This window comes from Vanessa cardui, chromosome 18 (assembly GCF_905220365.1).
Source record: "Vanessa cardui chromosome 18, ilVanCard2.1, whole genome shotgun sequence".
NCBI lineage: Eukaryota > Metazoa > Arthropoda > Insecta > Lepidoptera > Nymphalidae > Vanessa > Vanessa cardui.
The window spans coordinates 11,308,782-11,334,045 of record NC_061140.1 but is presented as its reverse complement, the minus strand read 5'-3'; the positions used below and the strand labels follow the sequence as shown (position 1 = coordinate 11,334,045).

Sequence of the window (25,264 nt, the reverse complement as noted above, 5' to 3'; positions counted from 1 at the left end):
TAATATTAAGTGACTTCCAAAATAGGAGACGGTATTTGTTGATTGGCGGCCCGCACTCACCGAGGAGCAGAGATGGCCCAGTGGTTAGAACGCGTGCATCTTAACCGATGATTGCGGGTTCAAACCCAGGCAAGCACCGCTGATTCATGTGCTTAATTTGTCTTTATAATTCATCTCGTGCTCAGCGGTGAAGGAAAACATCGTGAGGAAACCTGCATGTGACAAATTTCATACAAATTCTGCCATATGTGTATTCCACCAACCCGCATTGGAACAGCGTGGTGGAATATGTTCCAAACCTTCCCCTTAAGAAGGGAGAGGAGGCCTTTAGCCCAGCAGTGGGAATTTACAGGCTGTTACTTTACTTTACTTTTTTTTTACTCACCGAGGAAGTCGGCGCGGTCGATGGTGCGGTCGCGGTCGAGCGCGGCGGCGGCCAGCAGCGTCGGCAGCAGCAGCGCCACCGTGTACAGCAGCGCGTGCGCCAGCAGCGTGGCGCCCCACATGCGCGCCGGCGCCGCGCCGCTCAGCGCCAGCACGCGCCGCGTGCCCGACGCGCGCTCGCTGCACACCAGCGATGCCGCGTTGATAACCGTCGCCTGCACCACTGCGGGGGGGGGGGGGGGGGGCGTAAGTGCTTAGAACGCGTTCTTAGCCGTTGTTGTGTAATACCTGTTGACTTCCAGGCAGGATATATTAATTTAATAATTGTATTAACTTAAAAATTAACTAACATGACTGTATTTTTTTAAATGTTGTAAAAGAGTAACTACTGAGTTTCTTGCCGGTTCCTCTCGGTAGAATCTACTTTCCGAACCGGTGGTAGCTTCACTTAATTGTTAAATGACGATTCAAAAGTGCTTGTAAAAGCCCACTTGAATAAAGTATACTTTGATTTTGATTTTTGATTTTGACGATTGCGGGTTCAAACCCAGATGAGCAGCACTGAGTTGTGTTTATAATTCATCAATTTATCATTCATTTATAATTAATTTTTAATTGTTTTTATTGAATAATTTATTGATCTGTAATTTATTTGTTTGATTGTAACTTATTTACTTATTTCATCTTCTCATTGTAAACTTAATATTTTTATAATTCTCAGACATTTTAATTTTTACTTGGTAATTTTGATAATTTTCCTCTATTCATTATTATTGTAAAACATATAATTTAAATCAACTTACATTTTTTGTTTATAACTTTTTTATTTATAATTAATTCAATTTTAAACTTTTTAATTGTATCGTTGTTAACTATTATTTTTTGTTGGTATTATGTAACACCTGTAAAAAAGTAGTCACTAAGAAATATTATTAGAATATTTTATTCCTTGTAAATGTTAGTGTTCTGCTTGTTGGTGTTCAAATAAATAAATAAATAAATCTCGAGCTCGGCGGTGAAGGAAATCATCGCGACGAAACCTGCATATGTCTAATTCCATGGAAATTCTGCCACATGTGTATTCCATCAACCTGCACGGGAGCAGCGCGGTGGAATATATCCCAAGCCCTCTATAAAGAAAGGAGGTCTTAGCCCAGCAGTGGGAAATTTACAGGCTGCTGTTGTTTTGATGAGCTGGTCAGTTCCTTGAGTGTAGTGCGCTCACCGAGCACGATGCAGAAGGCCCACAGCATGGTCGAGAACCGATACTTGGTTTCGTCCTCGCGGGGCGTGGGGGTGGGTGCGGACGACACGGGGTGGTTGAGAGTGGTGACCGTCTGGCCGTCCGCGTACGGCAGCAGCTGCGTGGCCAGCGTGTTGGTCAGGAGGTTCAGCGCCACGGGCGCGGCGTGACGCACCACCGTCGTGAACAGAACCTGCAGGGTGAGATTAAATATGACAAATGAAACCGTCCGTCGTCCGGGGTTTAAACCCCGCACCTTGGTATCTTGAAGCCAGAGAGATGAGTGGCATTACGTATTTGCACAGTCGTTCAAAATCGGTATGAGACTAAATCGCTTTTAATCTTATTATACAATCAGGATAGAATTGAAACCGTTAATTCAAAAAGAATATTCGATAATTGTCGAGTCGAGATGGCCCAGTGGTTAGAGCGCGTGCATCTTAACCGATGATTGCGGGTTTAAACCCAGGCAAGCACCGCTGATTCATGTGCTTAATTTGTCTTTATAATTCATCTCGTGCTCAGCGGTGAAGGAAAACATCGTGAGGAAACCTGCATGTGACAAATTTCATCGAAATTCTGCCACATGTGTATTCCACCAACCCGCATTGGAACAGCGTGGTGGAATATGTTCCAAACCTTCTCCTCAAAGGGAGAGGAGGCCTTTAGCCCAGCAGTGGGAATTTACAGGCTGTTGTTGTTGTAGTTTGTTGTTATTCGATGTTTTCTCGTGCAAAGTCTGAAAGGCAAGGCGAGGCAAGTCGCGAGTCGTTAGTAACAAATACGTATTAATATTACCTCGGCATCTGTGTCGTTTAGTTCAATTCCAACTAAGTAGTTATTGTACTCCATTATATCTTTTTGACCTATACGGAGAACAGCTGAAAAATAAAATATAATCATTATTTAACTTCATAATATTTGTGCCAGAGGGGGCGAGACATGTTAGCAACGGTGCGTAGGAAACTGCTGTTTTTATTAATGGTTCAAGTTGTGCTGAGGCGTTGTAGGCGTCCTGACCTTGAGACTGGAGAGTCGCATAACACCCCATCCCCACTTCATATGATAAAAAAGCATAGTATTATATTTTCTAGTAAGAACTTGGTGGTAGGGGTAGGTACCACCTACTTATCAGATATTCTACCGCCGAGCAACAAACAGTATTTAGTATATTTGTGTTCCAGTTTGAAGGGCGAGTGTGTCTGTGTCTACAGATACTATGGACATAACATCTTAGTTTCCAAGGTGGCGCATTAGCGATGTAAGGAATGGTTAATTTTCTTACAGCGCCATTGTGTATGTGCCGTTGTGTATGTGCAGCGGTGGTGACCATTTACCATCAGATCTATTAGAATGACATTAAAACGTGGAAGGCCTTCTTTATTTGGATCCATTTTCTCGTCCCGGTCTATTTTGACATTTGAAGTCTTGCTGCTACGTTTACGTACCCGAAGCGACATCCGACGCCCTTTCGAAGTCGACCTTCGAATTCTTTTTCTCAATAGCCTGCAAGTTCACCCCGGTCGCGTTCACGTTGTATAGGACTCTTTTGTCGGCCATGTCATTGTAGATATTTAAATCCAAGGATATGCTCGGGTCTTCGGGAGAGCCTTTGTCTTTCGAGAAGTCATTGTTGGTAAAGATCGTGACACAGAAGATCAAGGCGATAGGTATCAATACTTGCTGGAACATAAAATCGTCAAATTATTGACGGCGTAAAAGAACAGAAAAACTATAAAAAACATTTATTTCTTTGTCTCGTCTTATTTACATATTCTTGTTTACAACAAGATAATCTTTTGATATAACATTAAAAAATTATTAGACATGTCATCATCATCATCATCGTCATCATTTAGAATGTGGTCGTGTGTGTGAATACGACCACTAAATAACTAGAATGGGTATTGGTATATACTTACTACAATAAAGAAGGATAACTTCTTATACCAAAGATACATCACTTGTCTCTTCAACAGGGCGGCCAGTTGGTGGAAGTAAAGACGCGCTCCAGACATAACATTAAACGTCGGCTCTGAAAACCAATACCGTTTCTCAAAATTTACACATAATATTCAATCATACATATTAAAATAAGATTCAGTTGATCTGTCAGAGGACAGCACTTACAAGAAATAAAATTTTTACAATCTACATTTTATGTTATCTGTATCCATGTCTCTGGACGATTGATACAATGAAAAATTAGGGTTAAGTTGTGAAACAGAAACCTCAATTTTCTAGAATATACTTTGAATTCCATGTAAATGTAACATTCAATAAATAATATATAGTACGATTGATATGGAACTTTTATATTATGATGAAATAGATATATGCATGTTAGGGCAGACATAAGCTTATATTTATTTAGTTAGAAAAAAAATCAGTGTTGCTCGCTGTTTTAATATTTTTTGCTGGCATAATATTTTGTATATTATTACACAAAAAAATAATGCAATATTAGATGATTTCAAGAGATCCCAAAAAAAATTGTTATCTAATAAAATCAAAAGATATTACCAGGTAACTATTGTTATATTACGCGGAGTTGAAGTGGTTTGTTTGTCCATTAACGAAGAGCTGAATTCAATGTACAGTACGACATAACTTAGATGTCGCATCGGCAAAATTCGTAAAACCGATCACATACGAATTGAGTACGGCATCCCAAATTATCAATATTTATTTCTCACGCGAATATGATCTTTGCACAAACGTAATAACTTGTAATATCATATGACCTAATATATTCGTCAATTTGAGGCGTCGATTTACAAGCACTTGCTTTCTCTGACGCGTGAATCTATAGCGACGAATAGCGTCGAATGGCGCGATAGGGAGCTATTTCTATTGGTTGTGTAAATCGGCACTAATCGGTTTTATTTTCATTCCATTGCATTTTCCGATGCTACATCTAATTTGTGTCTTACATTGTGATAAATAAATAATCATGATTTACTTGGTGGTAGGGCTTTGTGCAAGCCCGTCTGGGTAGGTACCACCCACTCATCAGTTAAAAATTCTACCGCAAAATAACAGTACTCAGTATTGTTGTGTTCCGGTTTGAAGGGTGAGTGAGCCAGTATAAATACAGGCACAAGCACAGGCACATTGACGATGTAAGGCATAATTAATATTTCTTACAGCGTCATTGTCTATGGGTGATGGTGACCACTTACCATCAGGTGGCCCATATGCTCGTCCGCCAACCTATGCCATAAATAAAACCATGATAACTTTATAAAATCGTTTTTTTATATTAATAATTAATAACATTCGTCTTTTAAGGCAAAGAAAGCTTGGTATGGAGATAACGTAATAACTGGCATCCCAGCACCCAGTGAGCACCTGACTGTCAGTTGTCAAGCACTAGCAAATTATGATAGCAAGGCTTTGTTTCGATAAATATTACCTTCGTTTCGTCCGTCGACAGTATCGTCTGAAAATGAAGTTGTGACGTCACTGCATAACCTGTAAAACAAATTTTAGATTATAAATGCTATGCTCTATGACTACATACATAGGCTTTTTTCTAATTGTCTTCCCAATTATGGGTTATCTTAACTACTATCAAAATCAAATATTTGCGATAGCTTTAAATAACGAGTACATAATTTTGTCTATAGTCTATTCAAAACGAATCGTACATTTTGTACAGAATAACAACAACAGCATGTAAATTCCCACTGCTGGGCTAAAGGAGAAGGTTTTGGAACATATTCCACCACGCTGTTCCAATGCGGGTTGGTGGAGTACACATGTGGCAGAATATCTATGAAATTTGTCACGATGTTTTCCTTTACCGCCGAGATGAATACGAGATGAATTATAAAGACAAATTAAGCACATAAATCAGCGGTGCTTGCCTGGGTTTGAACCCGTAATCATCGGTTAAGATGCACGCGTTCTAACCACTGGGCCATCTCGACTCATTTGTATAGAATATCAATGCGAAAAAGAGTTACTCACTTCAAAAATACTTCCTCGAGCGTTGAAATTCCGACTCCGATAGAATCAATGCCGAGTGAAGATCTTTTCGATTCCAACAAGGTGAAGAGTTTAGGGAATTTGTGGCTGCACTTAGAGGGGAGGTTGTACGAGATCGAGTTGAGCGAGGTCTCCTTCACCGTGGCTTCCGGTATCTTTGACATGATAGTGGCCGTGATGGCTGGCTCGTTCGGCAGCCCGATCGTAGTGAACGTGAGGCGATATCCGGTGCCTACGAGAACAGCGATTTTAGTGAACACCGTAACGGAATCAATAATTGGTAGATTTTGTTAGGAGGCGCGCGCTTCAGGTGCATGGTGGTCGCGTGGCAGCGCAGGCGGCCGGCGAGCTCCTACAGTACACTCACCCAGCGCGCGCTTCAGGTGCATGGTGGTCGCGTGGCAGCGCAGGCGGCCGGCGAGCTCCTACAGTACACTCACCCAGCGCGCGCTTCAGGTGCATGGTGGTCGCGTGGCAGCGCAGGCGGCCGGCGAGCTCCTACAGTACACTCACCCAGCGCGCGCTTCAGGTGCATGGTGGTCGCGTGGCAGCGCAGGCGGCCGGCGAGCTCCTACAGTACACTCACCCAGCGCGCGCTTCAGGTGCATGGTGGTCGCGTGGCAGCGCAGGCGGCCGGCGAGCTCCTACAGTACACTCACCCAGCGCGCGCTTCAGGTGCATGGTGGTCGCGTGGCAGCGCAGGCGGCCGGCGAGCTCCTACAGTACACTCACCCAGCGCGCGCTTCAGGTGCATGGTGGTCGCGTGGCAGCGCAGGCGGCCGGCGAGCTCCTACAGTACACTCACCCAGCGCGCGCTTCAGGTGCATGGTGGTCGCGTGGCAGCGCAGGCGGCCGGCGAGCTCCTACAGTACACTCACCCAGCGCGCGCTTCAGGTGCATGGTGGTCGCGTGGCAGCGCAGGCGGCCGGCGAGCTCCTACAGTACACTCACCCAGCGCGCGCTTCAGGTGCATGGTGGTCGCGTGGCAGCGCAGGCGGCCGGCGAGCTCCTACAGTACACTCACCCAGCGCGCGCTTCAGGTGCATGGTGGTCGCGTGGCAGCGCAGGCGGCCGGCGAGCTCCTACAGTACACTCACCCAGCGCGCGCTTCAGGTGCATGGTGGTCGCGTGGCAGCGCAGGCGGCCGGCGAGCTCCTACAGTACACTCACCCAGCGCGCGCTTCAGGTGCATGGTGGTCGCGTGGCAGCGCAGGCGGCCGGCGAGCTCCTACAGTACACTCACCCAGCGCGCGCTTCAGGTGCATGGTGGTCGCGTGGCAGCGCAGGCGGCCGGCGAGCTCCTACAGTACACTCACCCAGCGCGCGCTTCAGGTGCATGGTGGTCGCGTGGCAGCGCAGGCGGCCGGCGAGCTCCTACAGTACACTCACCCAGCGCGCGCTTCAGGTGCATGGTGGTCGCGTGGCAGCGCAGGCGGCCGGCGAGCTCCTACAGTACACTCACCCAGCGCGCGCTTCAGGTGCATGGTGGTCGCGTGGCAGCGCAGGCGGCCGGCGAGCTCCTACAGTACACTCACCCAGCGCGCGCTTCAGGTGCATGGTGGTCGCGTGGCAGCGCAGGCGGCCGGCGAGCTCCTACAGTACACTCACCCAGCGCGCGCTTCAGGTGCATGGTGGTCGCGTGGCAGCGCAGGCGGCCGGCGAGCTCCTACAGTACACTCACCCAGCGCGCGCTTCAGGTGCATGGTGGTCGCGTGGCAGCGCAGGCGGCCGGCGAGCTCCTACAGTACACTCACCCAGCGCGCGCTTCAGGTGCATGGTGGTCGCGTGGCAGCGCAGGCGGCCGGCGAGCTCCTACAGTACACTCACCCAGCGCGCGCTTCAGGTGCATGGTGGTCGCGTGGCAGCGCAGGCGGCCGGCGAGCTCCTACAGTACACTCACCCAGCGCGCGCTTCAGGTGCATGGTGGTCGCGTGGCAGCGCAGGCGGCCGGCGAGCTCCTACAGTACACTCACCCAGCGCGCGCTTCAGGTGCATGGTGGTCGCGTGGCAGCGCAGGCGGCCGGCGAGCTCCTACAGTACACTCACCCAGCGCGCGCTTCAGGTGCATGGTGGTCGCGTGGCAGCGCAGGCGGCCGGCGAGCTCCTACAGTACACTCACCCAGCGCGCGCTTCAGGTGCATGGTGGTCGCGTGGCAGCGCAGGCGGCCGGCGAGCTCCTACAGTACACTCACCCAGCGCGCGCTTCAGGTGCATGGTGGTCGCGTGGCAGCGCAGGCGGCCGGCGAGCTCCTACAGTACACTCACCCAGCGCGCGCTTCAGGTGCATGGTGGTCGCGTGGCAGCGCAGGCGGCCGGCGAGCTCCTACAGTACACTCACCCAGCGCGCGCTTCAGGTGCATGGTGGTCGCGTGGCAGCGCAGGCGGCCGGCGAGCTCCTACAGTACACTCACCCAGCGCGCGCTTCAGGTGCATGGTGGTCGCGTGGCAGCGCAGGCGGCCGGCGAGCTCCTACAGTACACTCACCCAGCGCGCGCTTCAGGTGCATGGTGGTCGCGTGGCAGCGCAGGCGGCCGGCGAGCTCCTACAGTACACTCACCCAGCGCGCGCTTCAGGTGCATGGTGGTCGCGTGGCAGCGCAGGCGGCCGGCGAGCTCCTACAGTACACTCACCCAGCGCGCGCTTCAGGTGCATGGTGGTCGCGTGGCAGCGCAGGCGGCCGGCGAGCTCCTACAGTACACTCACCCAGCGCGCGCTTCAGGTGCATGGTGGTCGCGTGGCAGCGCAGGCGGCCGGCGAGCTCCTACAGTACACTCACCCAGCGCGCGCTTCAGGTGCATGGTGGTCGCGTGGCAGCGCAGGCGGCCGGCGAGCTCCTACAGTACACTCACCCAGCGCGCGCTTCAGGTGCATGGTGGTCGCGTGGCAGCGCAGGCGGCCGGCGAGCTCCTACAGTACACTCACCCAGCGCGCGCTTCAGGTGCATGGTGGTCGCGTGGCAGCGCAGGCGGCCGGCGAGCTCCTACAGTACACTCACCCAGCGCGCGCTTCAGGTGCATGGTGGTCGCGTGGCAGCGCAGGCGGCCGGCGAGCTCCTACAGTACACTCACCCAGCGCGCGCTTCAGGTGCATGGTGGTCGCGTGGCAGCGCAGGCGGCCGGCGAGCTCCTACAGTACACTCACCCAGCGCGCGCTTCAGGTGCATGGTGGTCGCGTGGCAGCGCAGGCGGCCGGCGAGCTCCTACAGTACACTCACCCAGCGCGCGCTTCAGGTGCATGGTGGTCGCGTGGCAGCGCAGGCGGCCGGCGAGCTCCTACAGTACACTCACCCAGCGCGCGCTTCAGGTGCATGGTGGTCGCGTGGCAGCGCAGGCGGCCGGCGAGCTCCTACAGTACACTCACCCAGCGCGCGCTTCAGGTGCATGGTGGTCGCGTGGCAGCGCAGGCGGCCGGCGTGTAGCGCGGCCACGCGGTCGCCGAGCGCCTCCGCTTCCTCCATGAAGTGTGTGCTCAGCAGTACCGTGCGGGTACCTCGAAGGGACTGTACAACAGAGAGTTCTAAATAGACTTTATAAAAATTACTATGACTTTAAGAAGAGGTAAGATTATTAGAAAGAGTTGAGAGGCAAACCGACGTAGACGTCAGAAAGTACAAAATAATTACGTGATTAGCGGGTCTATTTCCAACAGAAAATACTCACGAGTAAAAGGTCCCACAGTTCTCTCCTGGTTTCGACATCGAGGCCTGAGGTGGGTTCGTCCAGCACTAAAACCTTGGCGTCGCCGGCCAGAGCGCAGGCAAGTTGTAATCTGCGCTTCATACCGCCGGACAGCTGGCTGCTCTTGTAAGAAGCCTTACTGGCAATTCCTAATTGTTCAAGAAGAACTTCCGATGACTTTTTAGCTTCGGCATAGTTTGTACCTTTTAACTGAAGAAATGAGAATATTAATTGATTTGCAAGACTTAAAGCAAATTGAAATGAACAGAATATTATGAACTAGTTGAAAAAACTGAGTATTATTTTATATAATAATCAAATTAATTAACTAATAATAACGTAAATATTAAAATGGTCTTTTGAGCCGGATATAAAACAAAGTACGTAACACCACGACATAACACTTGAACCAACAACCTACGTGGGAGTTGTACAAGGTGATATTCAAATTGTTTCTGCTTACCAATGTAAAGAACATAATATGTTCCATAACAGTTAGGTCAGGGAAGAACAAGTTGTGTTGAGGACACAGACCGAGGAGCCTTTGCATTTCACTCCTTTGCTTGTAAGTGTCTAGACCTTCCACATATACTTCACCTTCTGTAGCTTTCATCATTCCTAAAAAAACATAGTAATCTATAGTGTGTTTAAAGCATCTAGCAAGGTATAGAACGACACAACTTAGATTTAGCATCGGCAAAATTCGAAAAACCGATCACACCCGAATTAAGTACGCCATCCCAAATTATCAATATTTATTTCTTATGTGAATATGATCTTTACACAAACGTAATAACTTGTAATATCATATGGCCTAATAAATTTGTCAATTTGACAGATCAATTTGCTTTCTCGGGTTGAACTAAGGCGAGAATCTATAGCGACGAATAGCGTCGAAAATCGCCAGTAATCGGTTTTACGAATTTTGCCGATGCTAAATCTAATTTGTGTCGTACTATACATGGCAAGATAATTTTTGTGCAATATGAGGTTTTTGAAAAGTCGAACAACTTTATTGTGCAATCTGGTTAGTATGAGTGAACAAATTACAAATCTTTGCTCTATTGATTAATGTTAAATAACGAATTATAAGAGCTGAGATGTCCCAGTGGTTAGAACGCGTGCATCTTAACCGATGATTGCGGGTTCAAGCCCAGGCAAGCACCGCTGATTCATGTGCTTAATTTGTCTTTATAATTCATCTCGTGCTCAGCAGTGAAGGAAAACATCGTGAGGAAACCTGCACGTGTATTCCACCAACCCGCATTGGAACAGCGTGGTGGAATATGTTCCAAACCTTCTCCTCAAAGGGAGACGAGGCCTTTAGCCCAGCAGTGGGATTTTACAGGCTGTTATTGTTGTTGTTGTTGAATTATAATATTGAGTTTGTTATATATGTTATTACTAAGTCTTTGCAAAATAAATATAGTACCAGTTATAATAGACATTAGGGTGGTCTTGCCAGCGCCGTTGTGTCCAAGGAGTACTGTAATCTCGCCTCTGTACACATCCAGCGTGACGTTAGAAAGGGCGCGATTTTTTCCAAAAATCTGAAGAAAAAATACATTTAATTGTGAGGGTCAAAACTTAATTTTGAATCATTGGCATGAATTTTCTCTTAGTAGTATTTCTAGTACCAATTTTTCGTGCTGGTGACAAATAAATAGTAATTAATAACATGAATACAGCGTGATACAGCATGTTGTTAAAAATAAAACTAATCTAAAAAATGTAAAACCAGTCTGGATGTTTGTCACACCTGGGATTGGTTTTTTTGAGGTCTATCCAGCTTAATGCTGTCATTTCTTATGTTATAATGTTTAACACTATATATTGCCTATTCTAATAAAGTAGGAAATAAGATACACCAACTTTAGTTTTACGTCATTCATGCGATTCGCTAATAACTCAGCTATATTGTGCACTACTAAGAGTTAATAATTAGTATTTTTTTTTTCGAAAATCCATAGTAAATATCGTAGAATGCACTTGGTGGTAGGGCTTAGTGCAAGCCAGTCTGGGTAGGTACCACCCACTCATCCATTCTACCGCCAAATAACAGTACTCAGTATTGTTGTGTTCCGATTTGAAGGGTGAGTGAGCCAGTGTAACTACAGGCACAAGGGACATAACATCTGAGTTCCCAAGGTTGGTGGCACATTGACGATGTACGGAATAGTTAATATTTCTTACAGCGACATTGTCTATGGGTGATGGTGACCACTTACCATTAGGTGGCCCATATGCTAATCCGCCATACTATTCCTTCTCCTCCTCCTTTAAAAAAAAAAAAGGATAATCCAGCTCTCGACCAATAATATCGCGTCAATTTGCCGTCAAGTATTGTTTACTTGGTTTTCTCCTGTTATGGTCGGAATAGAGTGTATATTTCAAGATATATCCTTACCTTGGACACATTGACGATCTTGATTCCAACTTCCATATCTTCGGGCGGAGGCTCGAAGTACTGCGGGTCGCTGTCCACTTCGTCAAACTCTTCCAACTCTTCTTCTTCTTCTTCTTCAGGCAACACTTTCTTCTTGCTCCAAAATTGCTTCTGGAAAGTTTTACGAGTTTCAATGATCTTATTGAGTGTTAATTGTTGGAAAGATTTTCGATTACATTTTTGTGTGAATTGAAATATTCTTTAGAATTCAGTTTTTGTTAAAAATCTTGTGAAAAACTTTCAAAGATGGAGAATCTTTTCTCTCCATATATTTCATTGTTATTAAGATTAATAACTGTATAATAGTAGTAATAATTAATCATAACAGCATTAAATATGACTCTGCTACAAAAATATCTCCTCTGTAATTGACGAGAAGATTTTCATCACATTCCATCATTGTGGGTTAGTTTGTTGATATAATAATAATAATATGAAACTAAATGATGATATATACCATATGTTTTATATTGTACTGTGTAAATGAAGCCGAGATGGCCCAGTGGTTAGAACAAACCCAGGCAAGCACCACTGAATATTCATGTGCTTAATTTGTGCTTATAATTTATCTCGAGCTTGACGGTGAAGTAAAACATCGTGAGGACTTACATGTGTCTAATTTCATTGAAATTTCTAATAGAACTTCTGCAACGTGTGTATTCCAGCAAACCAACTCTGGAACAGCGTGGTGGAATATGTTCCAAACCTTCTCCTCGAAGGGAGATAATCCTTAGCCCAGCAGTGCGATATTTACAGGCTATTGTTGTGTAAATTAAATTAGTAATTGACGTACTTGACACATGAAATCCCAAGGTTGAGCCTGTCCATACGGACCTGGCTTCACTTTTGACAGGTACCACGCGAGACCGAAGAAAAGGCAAGCCTGTACCACCATGCACAGGTAGCAGGCGAGCACGGAGCCGCTCTTAGCGCCGTGACTTTTCGCCATATTGCCGAACGTCAGACCAACACCTGATGGAATACATTTAAAACTCATTTATTCTTTACATACTTTGATATACTATCATATATCAAATTTTATATTCTATACTAGCTCTGCCTGCGACCTTGTACGCGTTTGAATTTAACAATAGAAATATTATTGTAGCCTAAGTTACTCCCTATTATATCAGTTATCTGCCAGTGAAAATCCCGTCAAAATCGGTCCAGCCGTTCCAGAGTTTAGCCGGAACAAACAGACCGGTAAAAATTGTAAAAAATGTTATTTTGATATATGTACCGTGTATATATACATATGCATTGAGTAAAAAAGGGCTGTTTTAATTTTACAAACATACAATCCAATTTTATTTATAGATTATTACATAGTCTAAAACACAAAAGCTAACCGCTGTTTGTCCCTATGAATGCTTAGACACTTAAAACTATGCAACGGATTTTGATGCGGTTTTTTAATAGATAGTGATTCGAGAGGAAGGTTTTTGTGTATGATACGTGGACAATATAGTAAAGAAAAGAAGTTTCTAATCGGATGTCGTAAATAAACAAATTCTGTTTTATATTTAGTATCAGTATTGCACCTATGCGAAGCATGATTTAAAAATATATATATATATTGAAATTGTTACTGAAAATGCTGTTTGTATTCTTGCCACCATTCCACACGGTCAAGATATATTCAGTAACTATTCAAGACATTCATATTTGTTAATAATTCTTATGTAAGTAAATTATACGGATTATTATACATTATGACGACCTCCGTGGTCGAGTGGTGTGTACACCGGTTTTCATGGGTACGCCACTCTGAGATCCCGGGTTCGATTCCCGGCTGAGTCGACCTAGATTACTATTAGTTTTCTATGTTGTCTTGGGTCTGGGTGTTTGTGGTACCGTCGTTACTTCTGATTTCCATAACACAAGTGCTTCAGCTACTTTCATTGGGTTCAGAGTAATGTATAGTAGGACAAAAATTAGATGTAGCATCGGAAAATGCAATGGAATGAAATTAAAACCGATTACTGCCGATTTACACAACCAATAGAAATAGCTCCCTATCGCGCCATTCGACGCTATTCGTCGCTATAGATTCACGCGTCAGAGAAAACAAGTGCATGTAAATCCACGCGTCAAATTGACGAATATATTAGGTCATATGATATTACAATTTATTACGTTTGTGCAAGGATCATATTCGCATGAGAAATTAATATTGATAATTTGGTATAGCGTACTCAATTCGGATGTGATCGGTTTTACGAATTTTGCCGATGGGACATCTATGTTGTGTCGTACTATATGTGATGTTGTCTCATATTTGTTTACTATACAGGGTCTCTTAAGATGTATTAGATTTTAATAACCTCGGTCCTATTGACATAGTGTATCATAGTGATAGTTACCGAACTGCTGCAGAGCGGCCACTTCATCCCAGAACCATTCCAGGGGCATGTGAGGCAGCAGACCGACAAGCGGCAGCAACCCGGTCGGCACGTCTCTGCCCTCCAGCATGGTGCAGGGCATATACAGCAGCACATAACTCAACACAGCCAGAGATTCCGTGTATTGAGCTGGCAAAGAGAACATTATTGTATATGAAAAGATTTTACTTGAAATTACATTTAATGCATAAAGCAACAACAACAAAAACAACAACAGCCTGTAAATTCCCATTGCTGGGCTAAAGGCCTCATCTCCCTTTGAGGAGAAGGTTTGGAACATATTCCACCACGCTGTTCCAATGCGAGTTGGTGGAATACACATGTGGCAGAATTTCTATGATATTTGTCACATGCAGGTTTCCTCACGATGTTTTCCTTCACCGCAGAGCACAAGATGAATTATAAAGACAAATTAAGCACATGAAACAGCGGTGCTTGCCTGGGTTTGAACCCGCAATCATCGGTTAAGATGCACGCGTTCTAACCACTGGGCCATCTCGACTCTGCATAAAGCGTTCATAGTTTAATCACTTATAAGATATTATACTGTTGAAGTCCAGTACTAAGTCGAGTAAGCCAGTTAATCGCACAAGGGAAATAACATCTCATTTCCTAAGCTTGACAGCGCTTTAGCAATATGAGGAAAGTTTAATATTTCTTATTCATTCAATATCAATAAGCAGGGCTAACCACTTCAGGCCACTTGCCACATTTGTTAAATTTGAGTAGTTGTGGCCGATATGCTTGAATTTAGGGACACAGTATTCGATTTGAGATCACAGAAAACTCATAGTGTGGAATCTGCGAGGGATGCTAGACTACTTGGTGGTAGGGCTTTGTGCAAGCCCGTCTGGGTAGGTACCACCCACTCATCAGTTATTCTACCGCCAAATAACAGTACTCAGTATTGTTATGTTCCGGTTTGAAGGGTGAGTGAGCCAGTGTAATTACAGGCACAAGGGACATAACATCTTAGTTCCCAAGGTTGGTGGCACATTGACGATGTAAGGAATAGTTAATATTTCTTACAGCGTCATTGTCTATGGGTGTAGGTGACCACTTACCAACCTATAACATAAAAAAAAAAATTGAATTAGTTGTCATTATTTATCTTGCCCGTTACGACTTGACAACTTAGAATTAATATAATTAGGAGGTACATATGTAGCATCGACTTACTGCTATTAATTATGTAGCTGACAGAGAATGCCATGCCTACAATGGTGAAGAAGTGAAACGCCAGCGCCAAGAATACCAGCAGCGGGTTGGTGGCGGCCAGCAGCGGGCGCTCGCCGGCGGTCACGAGCGCGGCCGGCACCGCACTGAACATCAGCCCCGCCGGGATCACATTCAACACGTGGCTCAGGCCCAGCGTGGTATCTGACACGCCTACCATTTTGATTAGCTCCTGAAAACACACCATCGTAATTAAATATGTGTAAATAAGGGCGTTTCACACGATCATAAATTCTTCAAATGAGACGATAAATAAATAAAAATTAATGTGTCTATTTTTTATGTTATATATCTGAAGAGTTCGAATGGGTAATTGCGCTTTTTGCTGATTGTACCGGATTGTTTAGAATAATTCCTGCGCTTCGTGCTGATTGTATCTTATTGTTTAGAGTAATTACTGTTATGTGAGCTCACTTCAAGAGGAATGTTGAAATGAAATAAAAATTATTGGGTCTATTTTTTATGTTATAAATCTGAAGAGTTTGAATAGGTAATTGCGCGTGTTTGGAGTAATTCCTGTTATGTGAGCTCTAGAGGAATGTTATATAAAATCTTTAGAGTCAAGAGTTCTAGAAAAAATTGTGTACAATGTAGTCATTAAGCAATCCTGACCTTAAAACGATCGACCAAAAAACCTGAGTTAAACTAATATATTCAATCAATTTTATTTACATAGCACTTGTAAATATTTCTTTTAAAACGATCTGAGCTCAATCGTTTTTCAATAATACGTGTTTAAATCAAATTATTTTATTGCTTTTTTTAGTGATCACTTTGAAGTCGGTGTTATTTTTTTTTTAAATATTTTATTCGCATTGTCAAATAGACTATTGAAGTATGTATTAGGCCTACCCTATAACCTATCCTCCTCTATACGTTAAGAGCAAAGATGTAAACACAGACGTCAACCAATATTGCAAACTGTACTGTGCTGTACTGTATGAAGCCGGCACGTATGTTTTGATTTGATACAAAGTGGGTAAAACCACGTAAGGCAACTAAAGTTTAAATAAGAGTGTCTATTTAATATTATATGACACAATATTTGTATTTATTAATACAAAAACCCTTCCAATGTATACATTACACTATAAAGCCGGCACGGTACGGTTAGCAAAATAATAGAACGATTCGCCGTATACAATACTAGATGTTTTAATTACGCTAAACGTATCACTACATAACTATGATGTATTATAACGTATTACTGGCATAATGATGATGAAAACAACTAAAGGCAAACGTCCCAATTAGGACGTTTTCTAGTCTTCACTTTTTGCGCGTTAATGACATATCTGTTTACTAGAACATCATTGGACGTATACCTGTATGCCAGTCATCTTTTCTTCTAGTAGCCGCGCCACGAGGAATACGAAGACCAGCATCAGAGAGATCCAGCACAGCGTCATCAGGATGTCGCTGATCATCTTCGCCATGTTGTTCTCCTTTGACGACACGTACGGAAACTCTCGAAGGGTAACACGCTTCAATTATAAAAAAAAAAAACACTTTATCATTACTCCAATTTTAGATTGAAATTTATTAGATTTGATTCTTGAAATAAAACTAGTTTTAACAGATTTAAATCGCGTATATTAATTATTTTTATCATCCCGACGTTTCGAGCACTTTACAGCGTTCGTGGTCACAAGTACAAAAGAAATATTATTTACAACTACGATTTAAATCCGTTAAAACTAGTTTTATTTCAATGTGTAATAATCGCGAAAATCTAAGACAAGATTCGATTCTTTCTAGTTTTCTTGTATATTATTACCCTCTCCAACTGAAGTTAAGTATAGTTCCGTTGATTTAAAAATCTGCCGGTGTTCTTAACATGCTATGCACTTTGGCCGTGTCAGATTCCCACCCAAACTTGGGTTTGGAGATGATAGAATTTAGCCGGATATGATTGACATCTAACGGTCGGCTCTAGCCTTATATTTATGTATGTGCGGACTTTGCTATCTAATCAGTGGTGTAGCTAGTTGAGGAAGGGCCCCGCTGCAAAGAATCAGGCCTCACCCCCTCTTTCCGATCTTTCTTTAACTAATAATTACCCTTTAAAATTAGAGATACCAAATAAGAAATCTTGTACACAGAGTCGTAATTTTCTCGCTTCAGAAGCTTAAGGTTTAGTTTAGAGGGCCCCTTGAACTCCGGGGCCCTGGTGAACTGCACCACTTGGACCTACGACCTACTAATCTATGTCATTTAGTGAATGTATCGTCGAAATAAATGTTGTGTACTATAAATAATGCGCAACGTGAAAAATATTTATTTAATAAAAATAGGCTTCCACTATTTAATTTAATAATTGATTATTGTAATCTGTAGTTATAATAGTGGGAGAATTGTTTTAGAATAAAATTATACAAAAATACAATATCTATATAAGTGTTTTTTTTTTCACTAGCGACTTGCACCGGCTTCGCACGAGTGCAATGCAGACACTAAATATTGTAAAGATTTTTTCTTGTATCTTGTATATTTTACGTGTATTATATAAAAAAAACCTTACTAAATGAATCACTCTATCTACTAAAATAAAACCGCATCAAAATCTGCGTAATTTTAAAGATCTAAGCATACACAGGGACAGACAGCAGTAAGTAACTTTGTTTTATACCATGTAATGAAACTCATACATACCTGAGTTATTTCATTGCCGGTTAGAAGTTGCAAGTAGTTAGAGTCGATAGCCCATTGAAGTTTCATAAATGGTTCGTAGACAGTACCTAAAATTCAAATTTATATAACTGTTAATTATACTTAAATTAGATGCATGCATGTTTCCTCAAGATGTTTTCCTTCACCGCCGAGCACAAGATGAACAATAAACACAAATTAAGCATATATATATAGTGGTGCTTGCCTGGATTTGAACCCGCATTCATCGGTTATGATACACGCGTTCTAACCACTGGGCCATCTCAGCTCATTTTTACTTTTTTTTTTTATACTTAAATTGGTAAAGTGTTTAATAAATTTGGTACACAATTATATGTTATATAAATATGTTGACAAACCATAATATTCATGTTGACCCAGAGCGAAAGAGGAACGAAACGTGTGCGTTTTGAAAGAGTTCTTCATGCGTATCGTGTACTTCAATTTCTCTGGCCACGTGCCGGATATATTCTGCAAATATTAGCCGTATCAATACACAGTAACATACTTTCACCAATTCTACAAAAATATCTGATTCATCTAATTATTTACATCTTACATTTACATTAAACCTAAGGATTAACATTTAAAGTTGCATGAATGCAACGGGCGGTGTTATCGCTAAAACAGCTGGCGCTTCCAGTCAGGCAAACAAATTAAATCAAATCGATTTTACATTAACATCCTAAAAGTTTCCCACTACTGGCTAAACTTTTCCATTACACTAAGGTTTCCTCTCCCATTTGGGGAAAAGGTTTGGAGCATATTCAACCACGCTGCTCCAATGCGGGTTGATGAATACACATGTGGCAGAATTGACCTTTAGCGTTGAACACGAGATGAATTATAGACATTTGTGTCTATATAATAATCACATGAGCACATGAAAATTCAGTGGTGCTTGGCTGGGTTTAAGCCCGTAATCATCGATTAAGATGCACGCGTTTAAACCACTGGGCCATCTCGGCTTCATCATCAATCCTTCCAAAAATCCGCCAATCAATAGCAAAAAAAAATTTAGAAAATTCAATTTTTATTCAATGATTTCTAATTTTAATGTGTGAATGTGAAACCGTCACAAATTCTCAGTCACTATATTATTATGTATACTGAAAATGTTGATTTGTTTTCATAATTTGTCATTATTTTATGATATTTTTTTAAATTGATAAGTCAAATAACAAAGCAAAGGTTACAGAAAACCGCACAAATAAATTTGATAGTGAAATTTTTTTGTGGATTAAAAAGCAATATTTTTTTTAATATTCATATTGTAAGCATTGTTGCATTGTAGCATAATTGAAAATATTTCGATAAGAATTCGATCAACATTGATGGCTGCTTACAAAGTATACGAAATACAAGTAATACAAACATTGCATATTGGAACGAAGCATAACAAAAAATGAGTAATACACAGTTTAATGTTTCAGATAAGTCAAAATAAAATACGAGATTGGAGTATTGGTAACAATGTTATTACAATAGCCAGGCATATTCGAAAGTGTTATTGAATGTTGCATTGTTTAACAAATAACTGAAGGTCGTCGTCAGTTAAGTGATGGGAAGCTCATTGTATTGAAATAGCTCTACTGTTTAAATACAAATCACCATTATACATATAAAATTGGAGTGTCTGTTTGTAATATTAAAATAGCCCTTTTATACTCAATGAATATGTATATACACGGTACATATACCAAAATATTTTTTTTTACAATTTTTGTCGGTCTGTCTGACTGTCTGTTTGTTCCGGCTAAACTTTGAAACGGCTGGACCGATTTTGACGGGATTTTCACTGGCAGATAACTGGTATAATAGGGAGTAATTTAGGCTACAATAATTTTTTTTTGTTAAATTCAAACGCGTACATGGTCGCGGGCAAAGCGTTTTCTAAAATAATATATTATTGAAATCTTTTTTTTTATTCATGTATTCAACATATACAAAAATGTGTTACAAAACATAAGTTATTTCTATAAGAAATTTCTTTAATTCCAGATTTGTTTAGTATAAAGAAAACTTTAACAATAAAAACACTAAGCTATCTAATATTATTCATATATACAATTTATTATTATACAAAATTAAAGCATAATAGTATTGTGTTGTGCATATTGATTTCTGATTTTTATCATAAATGTGCTTTCTTATCATTATGAAAGAATTGTATTTATTGAGTAATAAAGTTGCTTTTTCTGAGCATTATGGCATATTTTTATTATCTCGTTGACTATAAATACACATATAGTTAATTTATGTTATTTTACATATGATTAATAGAATAAGTATAATATGACAATGCAGTCTTACCTGAAATATAACAAGTGCTACAGTCTCATCTATTTCTTTAGAGAATTTCAATAGTTCCTCTGGATTTGGAGCTGGCGTAATTTTGGGTTTCTTCATGGCTGTAATTAGATTACAAGATTTTTATTTTCATAAACTAATACATCATATTTCAATAATTTAGAATGTTTTACGATCAGGAAAACATATTTATACTTTATTCAAATGAGCATTGTTAAGCAATCATTTTACAAGATTAATTAAACATGCTATGAACACTAATATATAAAATATACTTTACACTATTCTATTGTTTCATCAGTGAATTTTGCAAAAACTATATTTAATGGACTCTTAAATAATATATTTTTGAACATTGTTCTATGATAAGATATCAATATGCATATTTCATAATACTCTATTCCTGAAAGATGAAGCAGTTTCCATTCAATCATCGATTTTTTAAAATGAAAAAATAGCTTAAATTTATTTCTTTTGATGGTGAATCTTAGTATTTCATCTGTTGTATAATTAGTACTAGTGTAAAATCATTTGTTACTTTTGTTATGTAATATAAAATCTTATTACCATTTGTATATTTCTCTTGATACATAAGGCTATCTCCAACTTTATCCATCAGTAGGCTTGTAAGATCAGTTTGTGGTGTGTAGAAAATGGAATCAGGACCGGACACGGAGTCTAATTCCACGGGTTGCTATGAAGTATAAACTTTTTGTTAATATTTTCCATTGACTATTTCATATGATTATTTTTGTATTTGATTAAGTGAGGCAGATTTGTTAAGCCGTTAATAGATATTGGTCTGTTATTAGTTAAACAAAACTTAAGATCAGATTTTCAAGTATGCCTTATTTCTTAATTTAATATTGTAATTTTATTTAAACCAATGCACTGTAATAAATAATAAAAATCGATTACATTATCAATATGCCTCATCAAAAAAACCTAGTAGTTAAATGTTATGGCCCCTATGCCTTTAGGTACACTGGTAGGTATTGTCATTTGGAGGCAGAAGATATGATTAGATGGTTACTAGAAGTACTAAGATAGGCTCGCATATAGCCCTACTATCAAGTTAATTAGAAGCTAATTAATCCTTAATTTTATGTGCTTGATTGCATGCGATTTAAATTAAATGAATATGTTATCATATTGTTTAAGTAATTTTCAGATATTACAAGAATTATACTATTACTTGGCACACATCCAGATGATATTGATTTTGAGTTTTTGCCAAATGTACATTAAATAGAAGTCATTATACTTTGTATCAATGTGTCAGAACTAATTTATGTATACTTACAGTTTGATAAACATTGAAATCGTGTTGAGGAGGGGCACTAATATCCAATAAGTTATTTTTAACAGAGAATAGTGTTATAAATAATATCGTTGGCGATAATATTTCGATTGGAGTATGAATGAATCTTCTAGCACGGACTACCAGGTGCTTCCACATAAGAACTTTCAACGTCCCCATCATTTTTAATTTTAATAATATCAATTACTTTTGTAAATACAGAACACACAATACATTAACACTGCCATAAGTTATACGTAACTAAAAGTATTTGCATGGCTTTTGTTTACTTCTAAGAACTTATCAGATACTCTTATTAAGAGTCATGTTACAAATTCAGACAAGTAATTTATTTAAAATAATCGTTCTGAGTAACACTTTTTAATGTTACACTGATATAGAATTTGGTATTTAACTCTATTTAACCCACTGTTGGAACTATTTCATGCACTTCATTTTATATAATGAGAATGAAGAAATTTAATCAATACTTTGAAACAAAAACAGAAAACTGACAATTGACATCAAAGAGAATACAATAACTTCGTTTTATCTGACATAACTTAACCGTAGTTATGGAACACTAAACTTCATTAGGAATTTGAGTTGACGTTAAAACATAATTTGACAGCTGTCTAATACACTGCATTCTACCAACGAGCATAGACAATAGAATAACATTGCTCTATACTCTTCACTCTACTCCAACCATAAAAATAAAAGAGGAGAAAGCCTAATATATACAACATTTATCAGCAATTTGACGCGACAACATTGCTCGAGAGCTCAATTAATCAATCATAAATTACGGAAGTAAAATTAAAGTGGATATGAGGCTTGTACGACACAACTTAGATGTAGCATTAGCAAATTCAATAAAACCGATTACTGCCGATTTATACAACCAATAGAAATAGCTCCCTATCGTGCCATTCGACGCTATTCGACAGTTCAACCCGAGAAAGCAATTGCATGTAAATCGACTTGTCAAAGTAACGAATATATTAATTCATATGATATTAAAAGTTATTACGTCTTTGTAAAGGTCATATTCACATAAAAAATAAATATTAATAATTTGGGATAGCGTAATTAATTCGGATGTTTTACGAATATTGCTGATCTAAGTTGTGTCGTACTATAGTTTACTGTAATAACTTTATGAATAAAGGTCACAAATCACAGACTCTTAGTAGCGTAGCTGAGTTAATAGCAAATCGCCTGAAATATGAAAATTTTTATCTGCATGTGTTTAGCACGCGACGATGAGCTATATTATGTATTCTCTCTGTAAGAGCTTGGCTCGGTATGCCACTTTGCGCGATACGTTTCAATGTTTTTATAAATATAGAAATTTAAATTAAAATAATATTTTTTCAGTAATCAAAGACGGATGCAAAAGTCATAAATATATAAATATTTATTTGATTAACGATATCGTTCAGTATCATGGAGTTCCAACCTTACTATTGTGCATTTAGTCTAGTAATATTATATAGTTTTTTTTTATTCATATATTCTAAAGAAGGATGCTCGATTATGAAGTGACAAAATAACTTATAGCTAATGTTTTTGTGATGTTTTGAAATGTAGAAATTTTTGAATATATGTATTTTTAACGAATAATTTATCAACTATCAGTAATTATTTGCCCCAGTCATGTTTTGTTATGTTGTATATATATTTTTACATCACCATACACCGATATACTCTCAGCTAGTGTTAGTCACGTCACACAAATAAGCGTGACGAAAATCGTAAATATTACGAGTGAAATTGCTCTTTGACCCGAAATGCGATATCATACAAGAGACCTCGATATATAAGAGGCTCAAATTATCAGGTGGAGTCTTAAGCCTAGGTCATAAATTATTTTGTACAAATAAATATATAGCTGATTCTTGTGCACTTAAATGAACTGAAAAATTGATTACATCTCAATCCAAATAGTCACAACAACCATGCGTTAATCCTTTAATTTCTGATTTGTTTTTAATTAAGCTATCTAGATAAAGGTCAATTAGACTTTCTCCTCGACTATTAATTGAAAAATATCAATCAGAAATAAGTATTTTTAATTTGTGCATTCGTTGTTAGTATGTTATTAGTATTATTTTTATGCTTCAAACATACTTTAGCATGTAGATCGCACACGGAAATTGAGGCCATTAATAATACCAAAACTAAAAATTTTTTTGGTAACAGCAGTACCTGGGGTGGGTGGGATCCACCAGAGGACGATAGTAGTTGGAAAAATTGGGTTAATTTATGGAGTTCGAAAAACTTTACAAATGATAGCTCAGTGATGGGACAAGAGTCAGAATCGGGCTGGCCTCAATATTGGGGCAGTATGTATGGTTCTGTAACGAAATACGATGATTTAACTGATTAAGTGCTTGTCGTGAAGATTGCGTGAGGATGTAAGGATGCAAGATCCCTTTAAAAATACTTAATTGCTTCTCCATATAGTTACAGCTATACGATACGTTGACTACGTGGCTAGAATACGTGACTCATAATCGAAGAATGCGGGTCGAAGTTCGTGCAAGCGCAGATCAGTTTTTATGAGTTTTATATTGTTTTTAAGTCATCGCGAGACGCAAATCTACATGTAATTTGTTTCCAGACTGTCAACTCCTAAAACCCTTCGACCTTGGGTTTGAACCGACGATCTCGGGGTCTACTACTTTATATCTATAAGCAATAGTGACTATAAATATGAGGCAGTAATTATCAAATGTATAACAATTACTCTATATATTTCTAGATCTAGAAAAAAATGGAGGCTTACCTCTACCCCCTTGGGCGATTTTGCCATTAGCTTATGGCAAGCCACAGTTCTGTTTCTTACAACCGGATAGGGGTGAATGTGATAAAAATTTAAAAAGGTAACACACGTTCCAGCTTTGAATCAATAGTAAGTTTTTATATTTCATGTTATTAAGGAAATCTCTGTTATCATTTTGAACTATTAAAACTTTTTTATATTTTTTATATTTCAAGGTTTAATATTAAAAGTAGAATATAAGGGCTCCATTGTCTATAGGCTAACATTTACTACGTTGGAATAAATTTGGGTGGGTAGTTCCGAAATATAAAAAAAAAAACTGAAAAATTGCCGCAAAATAAATAATATTTCATGTATGATTTTCCAAATTTAGATTTTCCCACTATGGTGTTCTTCACCGCTGAGTCCTAGATGAATATGATACCATAAGCACGTGAAAATTATGTGCTTGTTCGGATTAGAACAACATTCAATTCTATTTTTAAATAGATTTTTTTTTTATTTTTTAATAGATGGGGTTACAATCCTACTACAAACGATTGTCAAATGTTTGAATACAGCGGCTGTGGCGGGAATGATAACAATTTTAGAGATAAAGAAACCTGCAAGAAGTCGTGTATTGATAATTCTTCTACCGGCTGTGAAAGTCAAGCGAAGATTAATTTTGAAGAAATGATATATGACTAATATCACAATTTCAATTTTATAATTTATTTGGATGGCAACACACAAGTGTTTAAAGGACATAATAAATTTACGACTTTAAAAAATAAACTAACCTAATAATTAAAAAAAATTGTTACTTCACATGAATAGTA

General features: G+C 40.1%; 2 protein-coding genes across 2 annotated transcripts in view; one reads left to right on the top strand and one right to left on the bottom strand.

The window, feature by feature from the left end:
* LOC124537586 (phospholipid-transporting ATPase ABCA1-like) overlaps nucleotides 1–22,258 on the bottom strand; it is a 35,540-nt gene extending 13,282 nt beyond the window's left edge. Inside the window, exons 1-21 of the mRNA XM_047114460.1 lie at nucleotides 21,662–22,258; nucleotides 20,926–21,052; nucleotides 20,362–20,459; nucleotides 18,408–18,519; nucleotides 18,031–18,116; nucleotides 16,704–16,862; nucleotides 15,322–15,550; nucleotides 14,104–14,271; nucleotides 12,534–12,712; nucleotides 11,702–11,851; nucleotides 10,727–10,844; nucleotides 9,758–9,912; nucleotides 9,277–9,504; nucleotides 8,978–9,116; nucleotides 5,600–5,849; nucleotides 5,043–5,101; nucleotides 3,550–3,662; nucleotides 3,076–3,310; nucleotides 2,426–2,508; nucleotides 1,610–1,820; nucleotides 386–607 (exon numbers count right to left, since the gene is read on the bottom strand). Of these exons, the coding sequence (XP_046970416.1) occupies nucleotides 386–607; nucleotides 1,610–1,820; nucleotides 2,426–2,508; nucleotides 3,076–3,310; nucleotides 3,550–3,662; nucleotides 5,043–5,101; nucleotides 5,600–5,849; nucleotides 8,978–9,116; nucleotides 9,277–9,504; nucleotides 9,758–9,912; nucleotides 10,727–10,844; nucleotides 11,702–11,851; nucleotides 12,534–12,712; nucleotides 14,104–14,271; nucleotides 15,322–15,550; nucleotides 16,704–16,862; nucleotides 18,031–18,116; nucleotides 18,408–18,519; nucleotides 20,362–20,459; nucleotides 20,926–21,052; nucleotides 21,662–21,841 (3,301 nt within the window). The 5' untranslated portion in view covers nucleotides 21,842–22,258. The remainder of the gene's footprint in view (nucleotides 1–385; nucleotides 608–1,609; nucleotides 1,821–2,425; nucleotides 2,509–3,075; nucleotides 3,311–3,549; nucleotides 3,663–5,042; nucleotides 5,102–5,599; nucleotides 5,850–8,977; nucleotides 9,117–9,276; nucleotides 9,505–9,757; nucleotides 9,913–10,726; nucleotides 10,845–11,701; nucleotides 11,852–12,533; nucleotides 12,713–14,103; nucleotides 14,272–15,321; nucleotides 15,551–16,703; nucleotides 16,863–18,030; nucleotides 18,117–18,407; nucleotides 18,520–20,361; nucleotides 20,460–20,925; nucleotides 21,053–21,661) is intronic.
* A 1,497-nt stretch (nucleotides 22,259–23,755) lies between these two features.
* On the top strand, nucleotides 23,756–25,150 carry LOC124537159 (collagen alpha-1(VII) chain-like). The gene is made up of 3 exons (XM_047113875.1): nucleotides 23,756–24,006; nucleotides 24,426–24,546; nucleotides 24,959–25,150. Exons 1-3 carry the CDS (start codon nucleotides 23,757–23,759, stop codon nucleotides 25,131–25,133), a joined length of 546 nt encoding a protein of 181 aa, XP_046969831.1. The 5' UTR covers nucleotide 23,756; the 3' UTR covers nucleotides 25,134–25,150.
* Nucleotides 25,151–25,264: the final 114 nt, after the last annotated feature.